The 13,803-nt window shown below is 34.0% G+C and overlaps 4 protein-coding genes across 7 annotated transcripts; 3 read left to right on the forward strand and 1 right to left on the reverse strand.

The window, feature by feature from the left end:
* Positions 1-485: 485 nt before the first annotated feature.
* LOC109860328 (septin-1) lies at positions 486-3,024 on the reverse strand. 2 transcript variants are annotated; one of them, XM_020439337.1, is made up of 7 exons: positions 2,936-3,024; positions 2,479-2,560; positions 1,924-2,116; positions 1,555-1,813; positions 1,030-1,395; positions 832-936; positions 486-752 (listed from the first exon to the last, which is right to left on the reverse strand). In XM_020439337.1, the coding sequence occupies exons 2-7, from the start codon at positions 2,500-2,502 to the stop codon at positions 620-622; spliced, it is 1,080 nt and encodes a 359-aa protein (XP_020294926.1). In that variant the 5' UTR covers positions 2,503-2,560; positions 2,936-3,024; the 3' UTR covers positions 486-619. The 2 variants fall into 2 exon arrangements, with proteins under 2 accessions (XP_020294926.1, XP_020294925.1); XM_020439336.1 differs by lacking the exon at positions 2,936-3,024 and having other exon boundaries at positions 2,479-2,929.
* A 139-nt stretch (positions 3,025-3,163) lies between these two features.
* Positions 3,164-4,562, forward strand: LOC109860329 (cyclin-dependent kinase 2-interacting protein-like). The gene is made up of 4 exons (XM_020439338.1): positions 3,164-3,381; positions 3,640-3,860; positions 4,047-4,155; positions 4,264-4,562. Exons 1-4 carry the CDS (start codon positions 3,333-3,335, stop codon positions 4,458-4,460), a joined length of 576 nt encoding a protein of 191 aa, XP_020294927.1. The 5' UTR covers positions 3,164-3,332; the 3' UTR covers positions 4,461-4,562.
* A 1,378-nt stretch (positions 4,563-5,940) lies between these two features.
* Positions 5,941-7,588, forward strand: LOC109860320 (histone H3.3). The gene is made up of 3 exons (XM_020439325.1): positions 5,941-6,095; positions 6,613-6,742; positions 7,065-7,588. Exons 2-3 carry the CDS (start codon positions 6,615-6,617, stop codon positions 7,345-7,347), a joined length of 411 nt encoding a protein of 136 aa, XP_020294914.1. The 5' UTR covers positions 5,941-6,095; positions 6,613-6,614; the 3' UTR covers positions 7,348-7,588.
* Positions 7,589-9,978: 2,390 nt separating this feature from the next.
* Positions 9,979-12,162, forward strand: LOC109860319 (histone H3.3). 3 transcript variants are annotated; one of them, XM_020439323.1, is made up of 3 exons: positions 9,979-10,093; positions 10,922-11,057; positions 11,210-12,162. In XM_020439323.1, the coding sequence occupies exons 2-3, from the start codon at positions 10,930-10,932 to the stop codon at positions 11,490-11,492; spliced, it is 411 nt and encodes a 136-aa protein (XP_020294912.1). In that variant the 5' UTR covers positions 9,979-10,093; positions 10,922-10,929; the 3' UTR covers positions 11,493-12,162. The 3 variants fall into 3 exon arrangements, with proteins under 3 accessions (XP_020294912.1, XP_020294911.1, XP_020294913.1); XM_020439322.1 differs by having other exon boundaries at positions 9,982-10,089; XM_020439324.1 differs by lacking the exon at positions 9,979-10,093 and adding an exon at positions 10,318-10,615.
* The last annotated feature ends 1,641 nt before the right edge of the window (positions 12,163-13,803 follow it).

A 13,803-nucleotide genomic window follows, 5' to 3' on the forward strand; every position in this document is an offset into this window, starting at 1 on the left:
TCTTTACTCATAAATTTAGAACATTTGTTTAATATTGCATCACAATTTTATATATACATAATATGTATATGTAATTGTATAATTGTATTTTTTATTTTCCTTTATTTTGATATTTTTTCTAAGACTTGTGTGAAATACGTTAATATTTTTTAAAAATATCAGTCATTCGGAATTAGAAAATACATGAAAATTAAGAAAACAAGAATAATTCATGCAACTGTTTTTCATAAAAATGTTTGTTTATTGCCGATAAAATAGTAAGTCAGTTGCATTAATTATTCGTGTTTGCAGACTCGTGTTCCTAAAATGACTAACAGAAAAATATCGAAGAATACTTGCATGTTGAAATACTAATGACTTAAGACGCGCGAGCGCAACGTTGGTTTCCGTTAGTATTATTCATATTGTTGTGAAACATGACTATAAAATGCATAATATGACAAGATCCTGATAAAGACAAGTCCAAAAAAAACCTAGTTTGTCTGAATCAAGATCTCGAGTCGAAGGCTATTAAATAAAAAAAAAAACAAAAAAAAAAAGAAAAGTTACTCTTTTTTTGGCACTCGTAACAGCGAGGAATCATCCTTCTTCATACGTCGGTATAAAAATGCATAGGTGATCAAGGCTGCTGTTGTTGCATCTGTGCTTGCATCACAGCCAGCAATTCCTGCATATGTCGTATTTCTGCTTCCTTTTCTTGCAAAATGCGATCTTTCTCCGATACAGTAGTATTTTTATCCGATTCCGAAAGACTGTGAAGAAAAGAAAAAAAAAAAGGATAATCCATCGTGTATGTTTCAGGTTACATGAAGTCACAGACATTAGACTTACATTTGACGACGTGGAGGTACCGAAGCTCCTTTCGCCAATCTTTCGCTACGGTAATTTTCATAATGTACTTCTTGCGTTACTTCTTGTAAATCCTGCATATGAGTACTAAAAAGAAGACAATAATGTAATTGTGATTTTTTTTTTTTTTATATAACATATCATCATAAAACAAATATAATAATAATGCGATAAACATACATCAACATTGTTCTTAACTTGATAAAATCGCAATGATCGGGATTCTCCACTTCGACAACACCCCAAGGATACAATCGGCCGCGCACTTTCTTCCCCTTGACTTCGAGTAATGTATTTGCACCACACACCGCAAACGGTACAGCCTCTTTTAATTGACGCACTTGTTCCTTATAATCCTCATCTTCGTCGCTATCACAGTCTGGTAAAGGATATATTTTGATTCCATTGCCTTCAATCTCTTCCATGACTCTTTTCTTTAAGCGCAAAACTTCTTTTTTGGTAAGTACATCGGCTTTTGCTATTACAGGTACTATGTTGACTTTATTATGCAATTGCTTCATGAACTCGATATCCAATGGTTTTAAGCTATTCAAGAAAAGTAAACATAAACAATCTAGTTAATGTTAATTTAAAATCACACAATATTACATAGTTTTACTAAAAGATTATTTTTAATTTTTTTTTTTTTAAGTTAACTTTTCATAAAATTAATTTAATTTATCAAAACATGATTTATATTCATACCCGTGGCCAAATGGAGAGATAAAATAGAAGCAACAATGTATTCTGTTATCCACAATGTTTCTTCTGTTCAAGCCACTTTCATCGCGAAGGAATCTTTCAAATTGATCATCTATATATTCAATAATAGCTCTGAAACAGTCCGTGTTATCAATTGCATCTCCATAACCTGGCGTATCTACAACTGTCAATCTAAGTTTGACGCCTCTCTCTTCAATCTCTACTGTTGAAGCATCAAGTTTGACGGTTTGATTGGTTTTCTCTGTATAACAAAAAAAAAGATAAAAAATTTATCTTTATGATATAAAACTTAACTGCATAAAACACAATCATTGTAAATTTTGATAAAATCATTTACTACTGCTTGCTTACCAACTGCATCGGGAATTATTCGTTCAGGATATAAGTCTGTAAGGAACAAACTGTTCACTAAAGTGGACTTTCCAAGACCAGATTCTCCAACAACCATCAATGTGAACTCAAAACCTTTTTTCACAGACTTTCGATGTACTTGATTAGGCAAATTGGCAAATCCTACATATCCAGCTGTATCAAGACTGTTAAACTAAAAAAAGTAATATACTTTTAAAAGATATATACTTTTTAATTTTCACATATATCTGTGTACATGTCAGAAAACTAAACAAACTTCTAAAATTAATATTAATTCTAAACTTTTCTCTACAAGAAAGAAAACAAACGTAACGTTCTTATCTAAAACAAATTAAATGTTAAAATCGCTAATTATCTACACAAATATAATTTTAATCTACAATACATTTTTAATTTGTTTCTTATCTACGTATTTGATAAAATGTTTTGAAATCGCATGAGTCACATGCGCAATGAGAAATAAATAAGTGTAAATATTGTTGTAAATTTATATCGTATCAATATAATAATTAATAACATAAGTTTGATATTCACCGATTTCACACTTTCGCCCGACATGTTGGATGAAAAGGTTTCTCTTTACAAAGCTACTGGTCACTTTGGCTCAATTTTCGGACTAAGACAAAAAATAATAAGCACGTTGCCGTATCGAATACGACCGAATAATACAAAAAAATTAACGGAAATATGATACAGGAAACACGTATGAGAGAGGTTATTTCACTCGAAGATATTTCGTTTCGATCGGCATTGTACGCAAGTTTCACTTGATATGTTGCGCGTTTTCTGCGGGAAGAATAAGAAAAATTTCCTTTTTTGTGATTGTAGAGCAATAGAACGTTTCGTCAATAGAACTTTCTATTGTGAAAACGTTCCCGGTACGTAAGTCAGTCAAGTTGGACGGGAATACCAAGTCAAATAACGTGGAATCGGAGTCCCACCCACTCAAACCTTCGCGATGCAGGAAACGCACCAAAGGGTGCAGACTTACAATTAAAGGCTCCCGCACACAACGACAGAAAGATAACGCGCGTCGGGCGTTGAAATACAATAGGGTTGCTTTCCAACTACGTAGGACACAGGCGACACTGTGTAACACTGTGTCCATTGGTGCGAGAAAGAGCATATCGGTGTGTCTCACTCACACTAATGGATTACTGTGTTACACAGTGTCGCCTGTGTACGTGGTTGGAAAGCACCCGTAGATATATTCTTGGAAAAGCGAGACGTTGATTGGCCAAGCGCGTTACCAACGTCCCGTATGCAGGGAGCGGTTGGGGAACAAATGTTTTTGTGACGTATAACCGGATTCTTCTTCTAATGTCCTCTAGCCAGTAGAAAAACCAATATCGAGTCATGTTATTTTAAGAAAGAGAGAAAAAAAAATTATGGAACACAGTAACATGATGATAAAAAGAGAAAAATTTTCTCCACTTAGTAAGTTTGTACATATTGTTTGCACATGTGTATGAATGTCACTGGTGTACACATACACACACACACGCACACACAATTAGAGAGAAAGATAGATAGATAGAGATATAGACAAAGCAGACAGAGACAAAGAGATTTCAGCTTATAACATAGCATTTACAATTTTTTATGAATTATACTGCACTATATATTATAAAAGAATTTTTTTAACAGGCAGATTTCAATCTTGTATATATTTTTAAAATATAAATTTCCTTACAGAGTTATCTTCACCTAAATCAATTCAGTCAAAAAATTTGACAGGTTCTCTACGTGTTGTAAGTGATCTAGTTGTAGATATTCATGCAAATGTACAACATTGGCATAATTTTCATCATCAAGGACTTGGTTATATAAAAGATATTACACAAGAAAAATGCAAAAGAGATCCTGAGAATTTGCAAGATTTGTGTGACAAGTTGGAAAAAATTTGTGACAATTTAGTAAGTATTTGATGAAGAAATCTATTATTTCATAAATTTTATTTCTTACAATTATACAATATACATTATATAATTTATATACACAGATTTATAATTATTAATTTTAACACATGTAGTCTTAAATTGTACTACTTTTTCAACTTTCTTATTGAAAGTATGTATAAATAAATAAGTTCTATTTTACAGGATAACATAGTTCTGCGTTTAGAGCAAATTAAAAATCAGCTAAACACCATAAGAGTCCTAGAAAGAGCTACGGACAAATTGTTTATATCTTGGTCACCAAACAAGTTTTGTAAGCAGCAACATACCATGTTACATGACATAAAAATATAATTTTTTTATTTCTGTGTTTTCTTATTTATACACAGAATGTAATGTATATGACCTTTAACATCTTTAGGTGAGACAGCAGAAATTTTATGGACAGCATTTCGCAAAGAAGCCGAATTGAAACGCAACATACTTGCAAATGTTGCACACAATCATACAGATTCCTGGATACTGTTTAATCTTACAGCGTGGGGACATCAACCATTTGTCTCCGGATATCTAAATGTATTAGTAGAATCTTTGCTCATTGAAACCGGTCACAGGTGACAAAAATTCCCATTGCAATTTGTATTTTAAATTCTTCTATTATCGTGTAAAATAACAAAAATAGACGAAATAAAAGAAAGATTGACAGATTCTTTATATCATCAGTTTCTTCTTGTCACCACCTCAGATTTTACTTATTTTTTTTACAAAAGACATCTCTTGGATCTTTTATAAAAATGACGCAAAAGGAAATATAAGTATTTGATAATAGTGTGGTTAAGGCAGTTAGAGCATAACACCGGTGTCGATGTGTAAATGTGTAAGAAGTTGATTTTTTATTTAACATGAGTGAGTATATATAAACGTTTCGACCTTCTTTTTAGGTCCTTATCAATATATTAGATACGCTGATGTTATTATCTTCGCAATAAGATGTACAATTTACAAAATCATGTTACACGAGAAGCTCAGTAGCAACTGAAAGTATTTGATAAGTATTTTTGATCTCTGGTTTATTTCGATAAAATAATCCATATTCATTCTATCTTTCATTAATAAAAAGATTTGACAAGATAAAAACGGAAGAAGAGAGATTGCAGAATACTAGAAACTCGGTATATCTTGAGGATATTTCTTGGATAATGTAATGAAATAATTAAGAGATGTATCATACCAATCGCGCGCGCATACACACACACACACACACACACACGAGAGGCAAATGCACATTTCTTTGTATGCACATACGTAATACGTATGTGTATGCTACGCACATCATCACATCGCGTTAAGCCTCTTGCACAATGGACGGAATAGCGATAGCGATAGAAATAACAAAAGTTTTAGAGTTTATATTTAAAAATAAAGGTAGGAACAGCGGAATCTAACATACAAAACTACACATGTATCAATGCAGATCAGAAAATCGGAATAAGCAATAGCGATAAAATTTCCAACGAGTTGGAATTCTGTGTTAAAAACTGTGTTATTTCTAAATTATTTAAACAAAAGGCCGATACGAGCAGTAAAATACAGGTTGGTCGTGTATAATAAGTTGTCTTTATTCAATAAAAATATTTTAGTACACTACATCACTAACAGATAGATGAAATAATGTTAATGACTTACAACGATATACTGTGTACATCAGTATATCGTTGTAAGTCATTAACATTATTTCATCTATCTGTTAGTGATGTAGTGTACTAAAATATTTTTTCTTAATTAAACTTAATTTTCATACTGAAGAAGGTCCAAAATTGTGTGACCGAAACGTCTATATTTATTGAATAAAGACAACTTATTATACACGACCAACCTGTATTTTACTGCTCGTATCGGCCTTTTGTTTAAATAATTTTGACTATTTCACGAGCGACTGATTGATGTGTTATTTCTATCGCTATTCCGTCCATTGTGCAAGGGGCTTTACGTACATACTCAATACTTGCTGGCACGATATACAGCTAACGCGCATGTGCGATAAAGTTCCATCTATGTACATTATTGTTAACACAGGACTCATACGATTCTGTCGCTCGCGTCGAGTCTCAGTTGGTCTCAGTCTCGATGATCAGTCTGTCAGTGCGCCTTGAGCTGTTTGGTTGTTCGGAGTCGTGGAAGCGGTTTCAAGAAGGTTTCTCTAATCGAAGAGGCTTGTGAAAGGTGTTCTTGTTAAATAGGGTCAAGAATCAGGTAAGAACCAACGGTCGAGCGCAAAAAGTTGCGGCGGACAGATAAATACGCGAAATTACGCTATTGACGTGTGACTCGCGATTTGGGACGTAAAACGCGAAACGACATCGAGCACACGACGGCGAGAAAGCGTCGCTTCTATCCCCCGCGTTGTTCAGCGTTGTTTCACGCGCGTCTCGTAAAAGTGCATTCTGACCGCCGCCATTTTGTTTAATGTATGTATGTGTGTTAACAATAGCATTTTGGAGGGAAACGCACATTAGCAAAGTGCGTACGTTGTTATACGTGTTGATCGCGTTTTTTAACGCAAACGATGCGATTAACATCGATTTCGCTAAACGAATTTCACGTGGTCACGTCGAAAATTCCTCGTCTCGACCAATACCGATATCGAGTTACCGTTTGTTTTTTTTTTCTCTCTCTCTCTCTCTCTCTCGCTCCCTCTTGTGCGCGCGCGAGAAAGACTCTTTTTTTTTTTTTTTCCCCGAAAAAGTAAAGTTATTATAAATATTTGCAGTCATGGCACGAACCAAGCAAACAGCTCGTAAATCCACCGGAGGAAAGGCTCCTCGTAAACAACTCGCTACCAAAGCTGCGCGTAAAAGTGCACCGTCTACTGGAGGCGTCAAGAAGCCGCATCGCTACAGGTATGTCAATTAGAGCGGATTTGTAATTTGATTTTTTTTTTTTTTTTTTTTTTTTTTTTTTTTTTTTTTTTTTTTTTTGCAGTTTTTATAAAACATCAGTTTAAGTATCTTTAAGAAACAAACGAACGAAAATTAAATTGTATTTAGATATATTGTCTTTAATTTTTTTATATTTTAACATTTTAGTTTTATAATTCATATTAATATTAATTACAATATATTATTATTTAATATTTTTATAATTACTGTTGCATTTTAGTGTTATTTTTATCATTTCAATATTTGTATAAATTTTATATAAAATTTTTGTGATTTTCTTTAGACCTGGCACTGTAGCTCTTCGAGAAATTCGAAGATATCAGAAATCAACAGAGTTGTTGATTAGAAAATTGCCGTTTCAACGTCTGGTTCGTGAAATAGCCCAGGATTTCAAGACCGATCTGCGTTTCCAGAGCGCTGCTATTGGAGCTTTGCAAGAAGCATCAGAAGCTTATCTGGTCGGTTTGTTTGAAGATACAAATCTGTGTGCTATCCACGCCAAACGGGTCACCATTATGCCAAAGGATATTCAGTTGGCACGACGAATTCGCGGTGAACGTGCTTAAATCACTCACAATTGCACTCCTTATTTTATTATCATAATGTATGTTCTTTTTTTTTAAACAAGCGAGACGTTCAAACAATTCTTTCTGTGTATATTTACTGTAGTCAACACTGCCAATTGATGTAAGAAGTAAATAATCAGAATTAAATAAGGAGTGAGTTTCTCTAATGTAAACTCTTGTAATTCGACACAATATAATGGAGATTTAATATGGGATGAGATAAAAAAAAAAAAAAAAAAAGTAAAAAGAAATCATAATAATAAGGAAAAATTATTTGTTTTAAGCATCAGAAATTCAGACCATCAGAATTGCTGTAAAATCAATGTGCAATCGTTCTTTTATACTTAAATAGATGAAAAAGATGTAGGACACACACTGCAATATTACACATAGAGGTTTCTTTACCTTTTTCGTCCTTCGATAACATGACACCTTGAAACTTATTTTAAACTACTATAGTGACTATATTCATGCTTTGTATTACTATCTATTAGTAAGTAGATTATTCTCTCAATCATACCCAATAATTCTCTCTTTACGTACAAATGGAATTTACAATGCTTACTGAGACACAAAATGATAAAACCACACATAATGGGACTGGATATAGTGTCTACGTACCGAGGATATGTTAAGGCGGCGACTGATTAGAAGGAAACCGAAAAATTTTTGTTTTATGCTTTAGTGCCAAGTGTTACAACGCTCGACACAACGAATGCTTGCTTCGAGAGTGCTCAAATTAATTTATTATTTTTTTTTTTTTTCAATTATTGAAACAAACGAGACGCGCCTTCTACACTAACTTGTAACAATAAAAAAGATTCGCGAAAATACCGACAACCAAGTGGATCTATCAAACAACTCGGATCGCGAGTATTACGCGGTATTATTGACTACTAGCGTATGCTCGCGCGTTACAATGTTATTACAATATTGTATGTTACAAGTCGGTTGCCGCCTTTAGAGAACCTTTAATTATTATAGTATATTAGATGCTTACTAAGTAATATCACTAATATATATGTATGTATATACTATATATATGTGCATATATATATTAGTAATATTGCCAATATACATACATATATATGTATACATTAGTAATATCACTTAGATGTACTTTTAGTTCTCTTAGCACTAGAGTTTTAAGTGTACTCTTTACTTAAAAAAAAAAAAAAAAAAAAAAACCACGGTGATGTATGTATCAATAAATCAATATTATAAAAAATGTGAACTAATTGGCACTTCATAAAAATATTTTTATGTTGTTGCAAAGATTCTCGTGATACATACTGAAATGTAAATTTATTGTTATACATAACGTGACGCGTATAAGTATTTATGAGTGTGTTTGATCACAGAATGTACACAAAACAAAAAAACACCACACATAAATACGTGCAAATTAAATATGTGAAATTGTATTCTTTAAGTAACAATTTTTTTTTTTAAACAAAATTTATGTTTTTAATAAACCGTAAAAAAACATGAAGAGCAGCTCTTCGAAAAATATCACTAGTACAGTCCTTTTTGTGTCTCGAACCAGTTTATTATAAGTTGTGTTTTAATAATGATTATAATACTTCTAATCACTGTAACAATGAAATACATTTTCTAATTGATGTAATAGAAACATGGTTTTTTGTGTATGCATACCAATGTATCATACAGCTCCCTACTTAATTTTTCCCTCTTAAAATAATATATTCCCTCTATTAAAATAATATTAAAATATTAGTTATTTAAATTAAAATTTAAGTCATTTTTTTCTTTATATTTTTAAAAATATAAATTAGAGTTTTTTCCTTATATTCTTTTTTTACTATTATAAAATATTAATATTTTACAAACAGACTTATGTTGAGATATTTTCCTTATCCGCCATCATAAAATATTAATGATTATAAAACATCGTAAAACATTAATGTTTTACAAACATTGATATGTTTTACAATATTAATGTTTTATAACCATTAAATATTTTATGTTTATAAAACATTTAGTATTTTACGATACGTTTTATAAACATTAATATTTTATGACAGCATAAAGAAAATATCTCAACATGAGTCTGTTTTTATTTATTTATTTATCAAATGTCATGGAGAACTTTATAAAGAAGCTATTTATTTATCATGTTTTTACATTTATATGTATACAAATGCAGCTTTTACAAAGTTACATAGATATGTTAAATAAAAAAAATTTGCTCATGCTTTGACGTTTATTCTGTATAAGTATCGTGAGCATAATTGGACGCTGCTGCTCCAGTCAGCATCGACGAGCAGACTGGGAATAGACAGACGGACTGCGTGTATGTGTGTGTGTGTGTGTGTGTGTGTACGCTGCTGACTGATTCAGAACTTCAAAACCGATCATCTGGCTGAAGAATACAATGCACGCGTAGAGAGGGAATTCCCTGTCGAAGTACACTATTCTACAGCAGTGTAGAATGTCGAGCGCGTTCGAAGAATCGCAACTCGATGCATTGCGCAACCAATACGGTTACACTAGCCGGCCGACGGCCTGTCGTCCGATTGGTCGACGTAGCGCCGCGGGCTTACGTGCCTCTCGCACGATTTAATTTCGCCGTATAAAGATGGGAGGGAGGGGGGAGAGGGAGATAGAGAGACGCGAGCGAGCAGCCGTGACTCCGGAAAGCGTCCACTGCCATCGAGGTGTGCGAAGAAAGGGATAGTGCATCCTAGTTTAATCGCGCTCGTCCTGTTATTTGCTGAGAGGGTAGGTAAAATCACAACAGTGTTATGTTTTGGTGAAAACATTGTGCGTGCGTGTAAATCGATAAAATTCAGACGGCGATTACATTGATCGCGCTAAACGAAAAATCCGGGAAAATCGAGACGCGTGCACGCGTGTGTTTGTCGCGTCCGTTCTCGCCGAGCTGCCTCCATTTTGAGATTGATGGTCACGTACAGAACGCGCTTTGTGACTAAGCCGGACAGATATTTCCTCCGGTTTTCTTCCGAACGATTCCGAACGAATACGTCGTTGAGACGATTCTCGCCGGATCTCGTGAAAAAACAAAGACGTCGTCGTCGAATTGCCTGGACAAATTGTTCTCAAAACAAATGTGTATCTTCAATATAGCTTTGACAGCAATTTTCCTCCAGCAATTCCCCCCCCCTCCCTCGCTCTCTTTTCTCTCCTTCCCTCCACTTTTCCGCACCTTTTCTCGCTATATTCTCCCTTTGCCGTTGCAGGGAAATGAAAGTTCTGTGCGCATTGCGCAACACATACACACAAATATGTACGTATATATAGTTTTTCTTGGTGTAACAAGAACACAATTGCACGCGCGCAGTGTTGTTTTTTTTTTTTTTTTTTCTAGTTCGTGATACGTTACCGCTATTCAGCACAATGTTTTCCCCATTATTTCAAGCTTATCGGTAATAGAAAAGAAATTAATAATTAGAGAAAAAATGGATAAAGAGTGTGTTTAATTTTAGATTGTAAACAAATTTAATGAGGCTGAAAAATTACTGATATTATTGAAATCTTAATAAATGTGATGTTTTTATCAGTGAAACAAAGTTGTTGTTACTTATTGTCTCAGATTAAATCATGGCACGTACCAAGCAGACAGCTCGTAAATCAACGGGAGGAAAAGCTCCTCGTAAACAATTGGCTACAAAAGCGGCAAGAAAAAGCGCACCGTCCACAGGTGGTGTGAAAAAGCCACATCGTTACAGGTATATATACAGAATTATTATATTAAATGCATAAGACGCGCAATATATATTTTATTAAAAAACTAAACAATATTATTGTTTAAATTGATTTCATATTAGAGATGTTAGTCCGTATATGAATTAAGGAATATCTTTTACTTTCTCACACACAGACCCGGTACTGTGGCTCTTCGAGAAATCAGAAGATACCAGAAGTCGACGGAATTGTTGATCAGAAAGTTGCCGTTCCAGCGACTGGTTCGTGAAATTGCGCAGGATTTCAAAACCGATCTGCGTTTTCAAAGCGCCGCCATAGGCGCGTTACAAGAAGCTTCGGAAGCTTATCTCGTCGGTCTCTTCGAGGACACCAATCTGTGCGCGATTCACGCAAAACGCGTAACAATCATGCCTAAAGATATCCAATTGGCGCGGCGAATTCGTGGCGAGCGTGCTTAAAAAATACCATGTAACTCTCCCACACACATACCCGTTTATTACGATTATTATTTTATTATATTATTATTAATATTATTGATAATTATTATATATTATTACTGTTCGCAATTATCGTGGATAATTATTCTTTCATTCCAGCTTTACATATTACTGTTTTATCTATATAGAGACATAGATGTGCTAACCATGTTATATTTCTCTCGATGGTTTTTTTTTTTTTTTTTTTTTTTTTGTTCTCAATTGCAAGAACATTTTCTCGAAATTTTGTTTCTCGAAACGCATTCAACTTTTAGTAGTTTATATCCACGTGAATTTTGTTTATTTATTACAAAATTTCTTGTACCCGTACAAATTAATTTTGGTGAGACAACGTGGAAAAGTAACACGTCATTTCTTTCACGATTTATTTTATGTATCTCTTTCATTAGCGTTAATATATAATATAAATATATATATATATATATATAGTATGCATTAAAATATCACATCATTAGTATTCACAAAAAAAAAAGTGTGCGCTAGAATAAGAGACATCCCCTCATGATGACAAGATGTAGTGTGCTAAAACACATTAGATTTCAGTACTCAGTTAACATAAATTGTTTTGATCACTTAAATATTGTGTAAAAAACTTTGTGAAAAATAAAGGCATTTCGTAAATAAATCTTCATACGACGTGGTTTTCCAGTTGAATTTTATACCCATCGATTTGTGAGGTGTTTTAATAGTTCGTCACTAATGTTTGCAAATTTTTCCTCGGTATATTACTGGCGGAATCATTTCCACCAATTCTTGAAAGTGCTTCGGCGAAGCGAGCGTCATCTATAACTCGTGATCAGTAATGACGTATGTAGCTACGAATGAGTCACCGAGCGGTAAAAATTAAATTTTTATAAACAATTAAAGAATCTTTTAAGGCTCCGAAGTTTCCAAACTAATAAATATATATATATTCGGTCATGAGAGCCGTTCGCTAGGTGTTGTGCGTAAATTATACGTGTATATATATACATATATACGTGTTCACGTGTAAATTTTTACACGTGAAATTCGAATTGTAATAACAATTCTAAAATTCATATAGGATGCTACTTGCATCTCATATATGAGAAATCCCAAATACCCCCCTAATTGAAATTAAATTTATATTGCGAAAAAAACTCCTCGGCCAGGAGTCAAACCTGGAATTTCCGGCTTTCCGTGCCGTCGTCGCCTTTCCTATTCGGCTCTCATGACCGAATATATATATATATATTTATAAATTTTTATATTTTTTAATTTATAATTATAAGATAATTTTAATCGTATTGCCGAGGTTTTTCCCCCCAAAAAAATGATACCAAATAAGATCAAATTTGAATGAGTTTGCTTACACAGACTAGGTTAGGTTAAGTTGGATTAGGGTAAGAATTAGAAAAGGAGTACTAAAAATAGGGTATACTGTTTATTATATTAAGATAGTTCTCGTACATTCAGAATAAAAAGTTTAGTCGAAGAAAGTGACGAAGCGGCAACGTTTCATTTAACGTATAGGTTAGGTTAGGTTAGCATCGTGTTCACGACATGGACACGAGCATTCGTGAGGGTTAGGTTAGGTTACAAAGTAAGCATCATAGACTTATATAATAGACGGAACATTAGTGTAAGAGGAGCTGAAGCTTCGTTAAAAGAGACAGAAATAGTCGTGGAGTAATTCTCTTCTTTTCTAGCAGTGATTTGATTGGTGGCCGCGGCAGGCCGAGAGCAACGAAGATAGAGTTCGAGAGTCAGTTGAGAGAAAGTGATAGTGAAAGATGATAGCATAGACTTGTGAGATGATTGGTCCCCCACTATCTTATTGTAAGAGAGAGAGAGACAACTACTCCAGCACTATCTCTGTCCTTTAATGTTGTTCTCAACTTCGTCATATAAATGTTCCGTCTATTATATAAGTCTATGGTAAGCATGCACTAATACTTACATACCATATATATAATACTTCTATATTGCTAGTCGCGTATCTTCGCAATGAGAGGAAGGAGGCCCGAGAAAGAGAGACGCACGAAGTCCAAATATGGGCATAGATAGTCGAGCGTCATTATGCGCAGGCGCGTCTACTAAGCGAGTGCGAGCGAGACAAAGCATTGGAAAGTGAGAGAAAGAACGCGAGAAAGAGAAATGCCCAAGCGTGCTTGAATGTTCACCGCATGCGCACAAAGTAGCTGGACCTTGCGCGAGAGAGAGGCTACTATATTGTCTGCACCGTAACATTTGGGCTTCAGGTCGGCACCGTACTAGCAATATAGAAGTATTATATACAGTGTGTCCCAGA

The sequence above is a fragment of the Pseudomyrmex gracilis genome, unplaced genomic scaffold, assembly GCF_002006095.1.
Source record: "Pseudomyrmex gracilis isolate BER0280 unplaced genomic scaffold, ASM200609v1 scaffold_368, whole genome shotgun sequence".
NCBI lineage: Eukaryota > Metazoa > Arthropoda > Insecta > Hymenoptera > Formicidae > Pseudomyrmex > Pseudomyrmex gracilis.

Excerpts from the sequence above, each read along its gene's own strand:
- LOC109860328 (XM_020439337.1), bottom strand. The coding sequence starts at position 2,502 with ATGTCGGGCGAAAGTGTGAAATCG. Across the intron at positions 1,396-1,554 it reads ATCTCTCCATTTGGCCACGG|CTTAAAACCATTGGATATCG; the intron begins GTATGAATATAA and ends TTTCTTGAATAG. Across the intron at positions 937-1,029 it reads AAGTTAAGAACAATGTTGAT|TACTCATATGCAGGATTTAC; the intron begins GTATGTTTATCG and ends TCTTCTTTTTAG.
- LOC109860329 (XM_020439338.1), top strand. The coding sequence starts at position 3,333 with ATGGAACACAGTAACATGATGATAAAAAGAGAAAAATTTTCTCCACTT. Across the intron at positions 3,382-3,639 it reads AGAAAAATTTTCTCCACTTA|AGTTATCTTCACCTAAATCA; the intron begins GTAAGTTTGTAC and ends ATTTCCTTACAG. Across the intron at positions 3,861-4,046 it reads AAAAAATTTGTGACAATTTA|GATAACATAGTTCTGCGTTT; the intron begins GTAAGTATTTGA and ends TCTATTTTACAG.
- LOC109860320 (XM_020439325.1), top strand. The coding sequence starts at position 6,615 with ATGGCACGAACCAAGCAAACAGCTCGTAAATCCACCGGAGGAAAGGCT. Across the intron at positions 6,743-7,064 it reads AAGAAGCCGCATCGCTACAG|ACCTGGCACTGTAGCTCTTC; the intron begins GTATGTCAATTA and ends GATTTTCTTTAG.
- LOC109860319 (XM_020439323.1), top strand. The coding sequence starts at position 10,930 with ATGGCACGTACCAAGCAGACAGCTCGTAAATCAACGGGAGGAAAAGCT. Across the intron at positions 11,058-11,209 it reads AAAAAGCCACATCGTTACAG|ACCCGGTACTGTGGCTCTTC; the intron begins GTATATATACAG and ends TCTCACACACAG.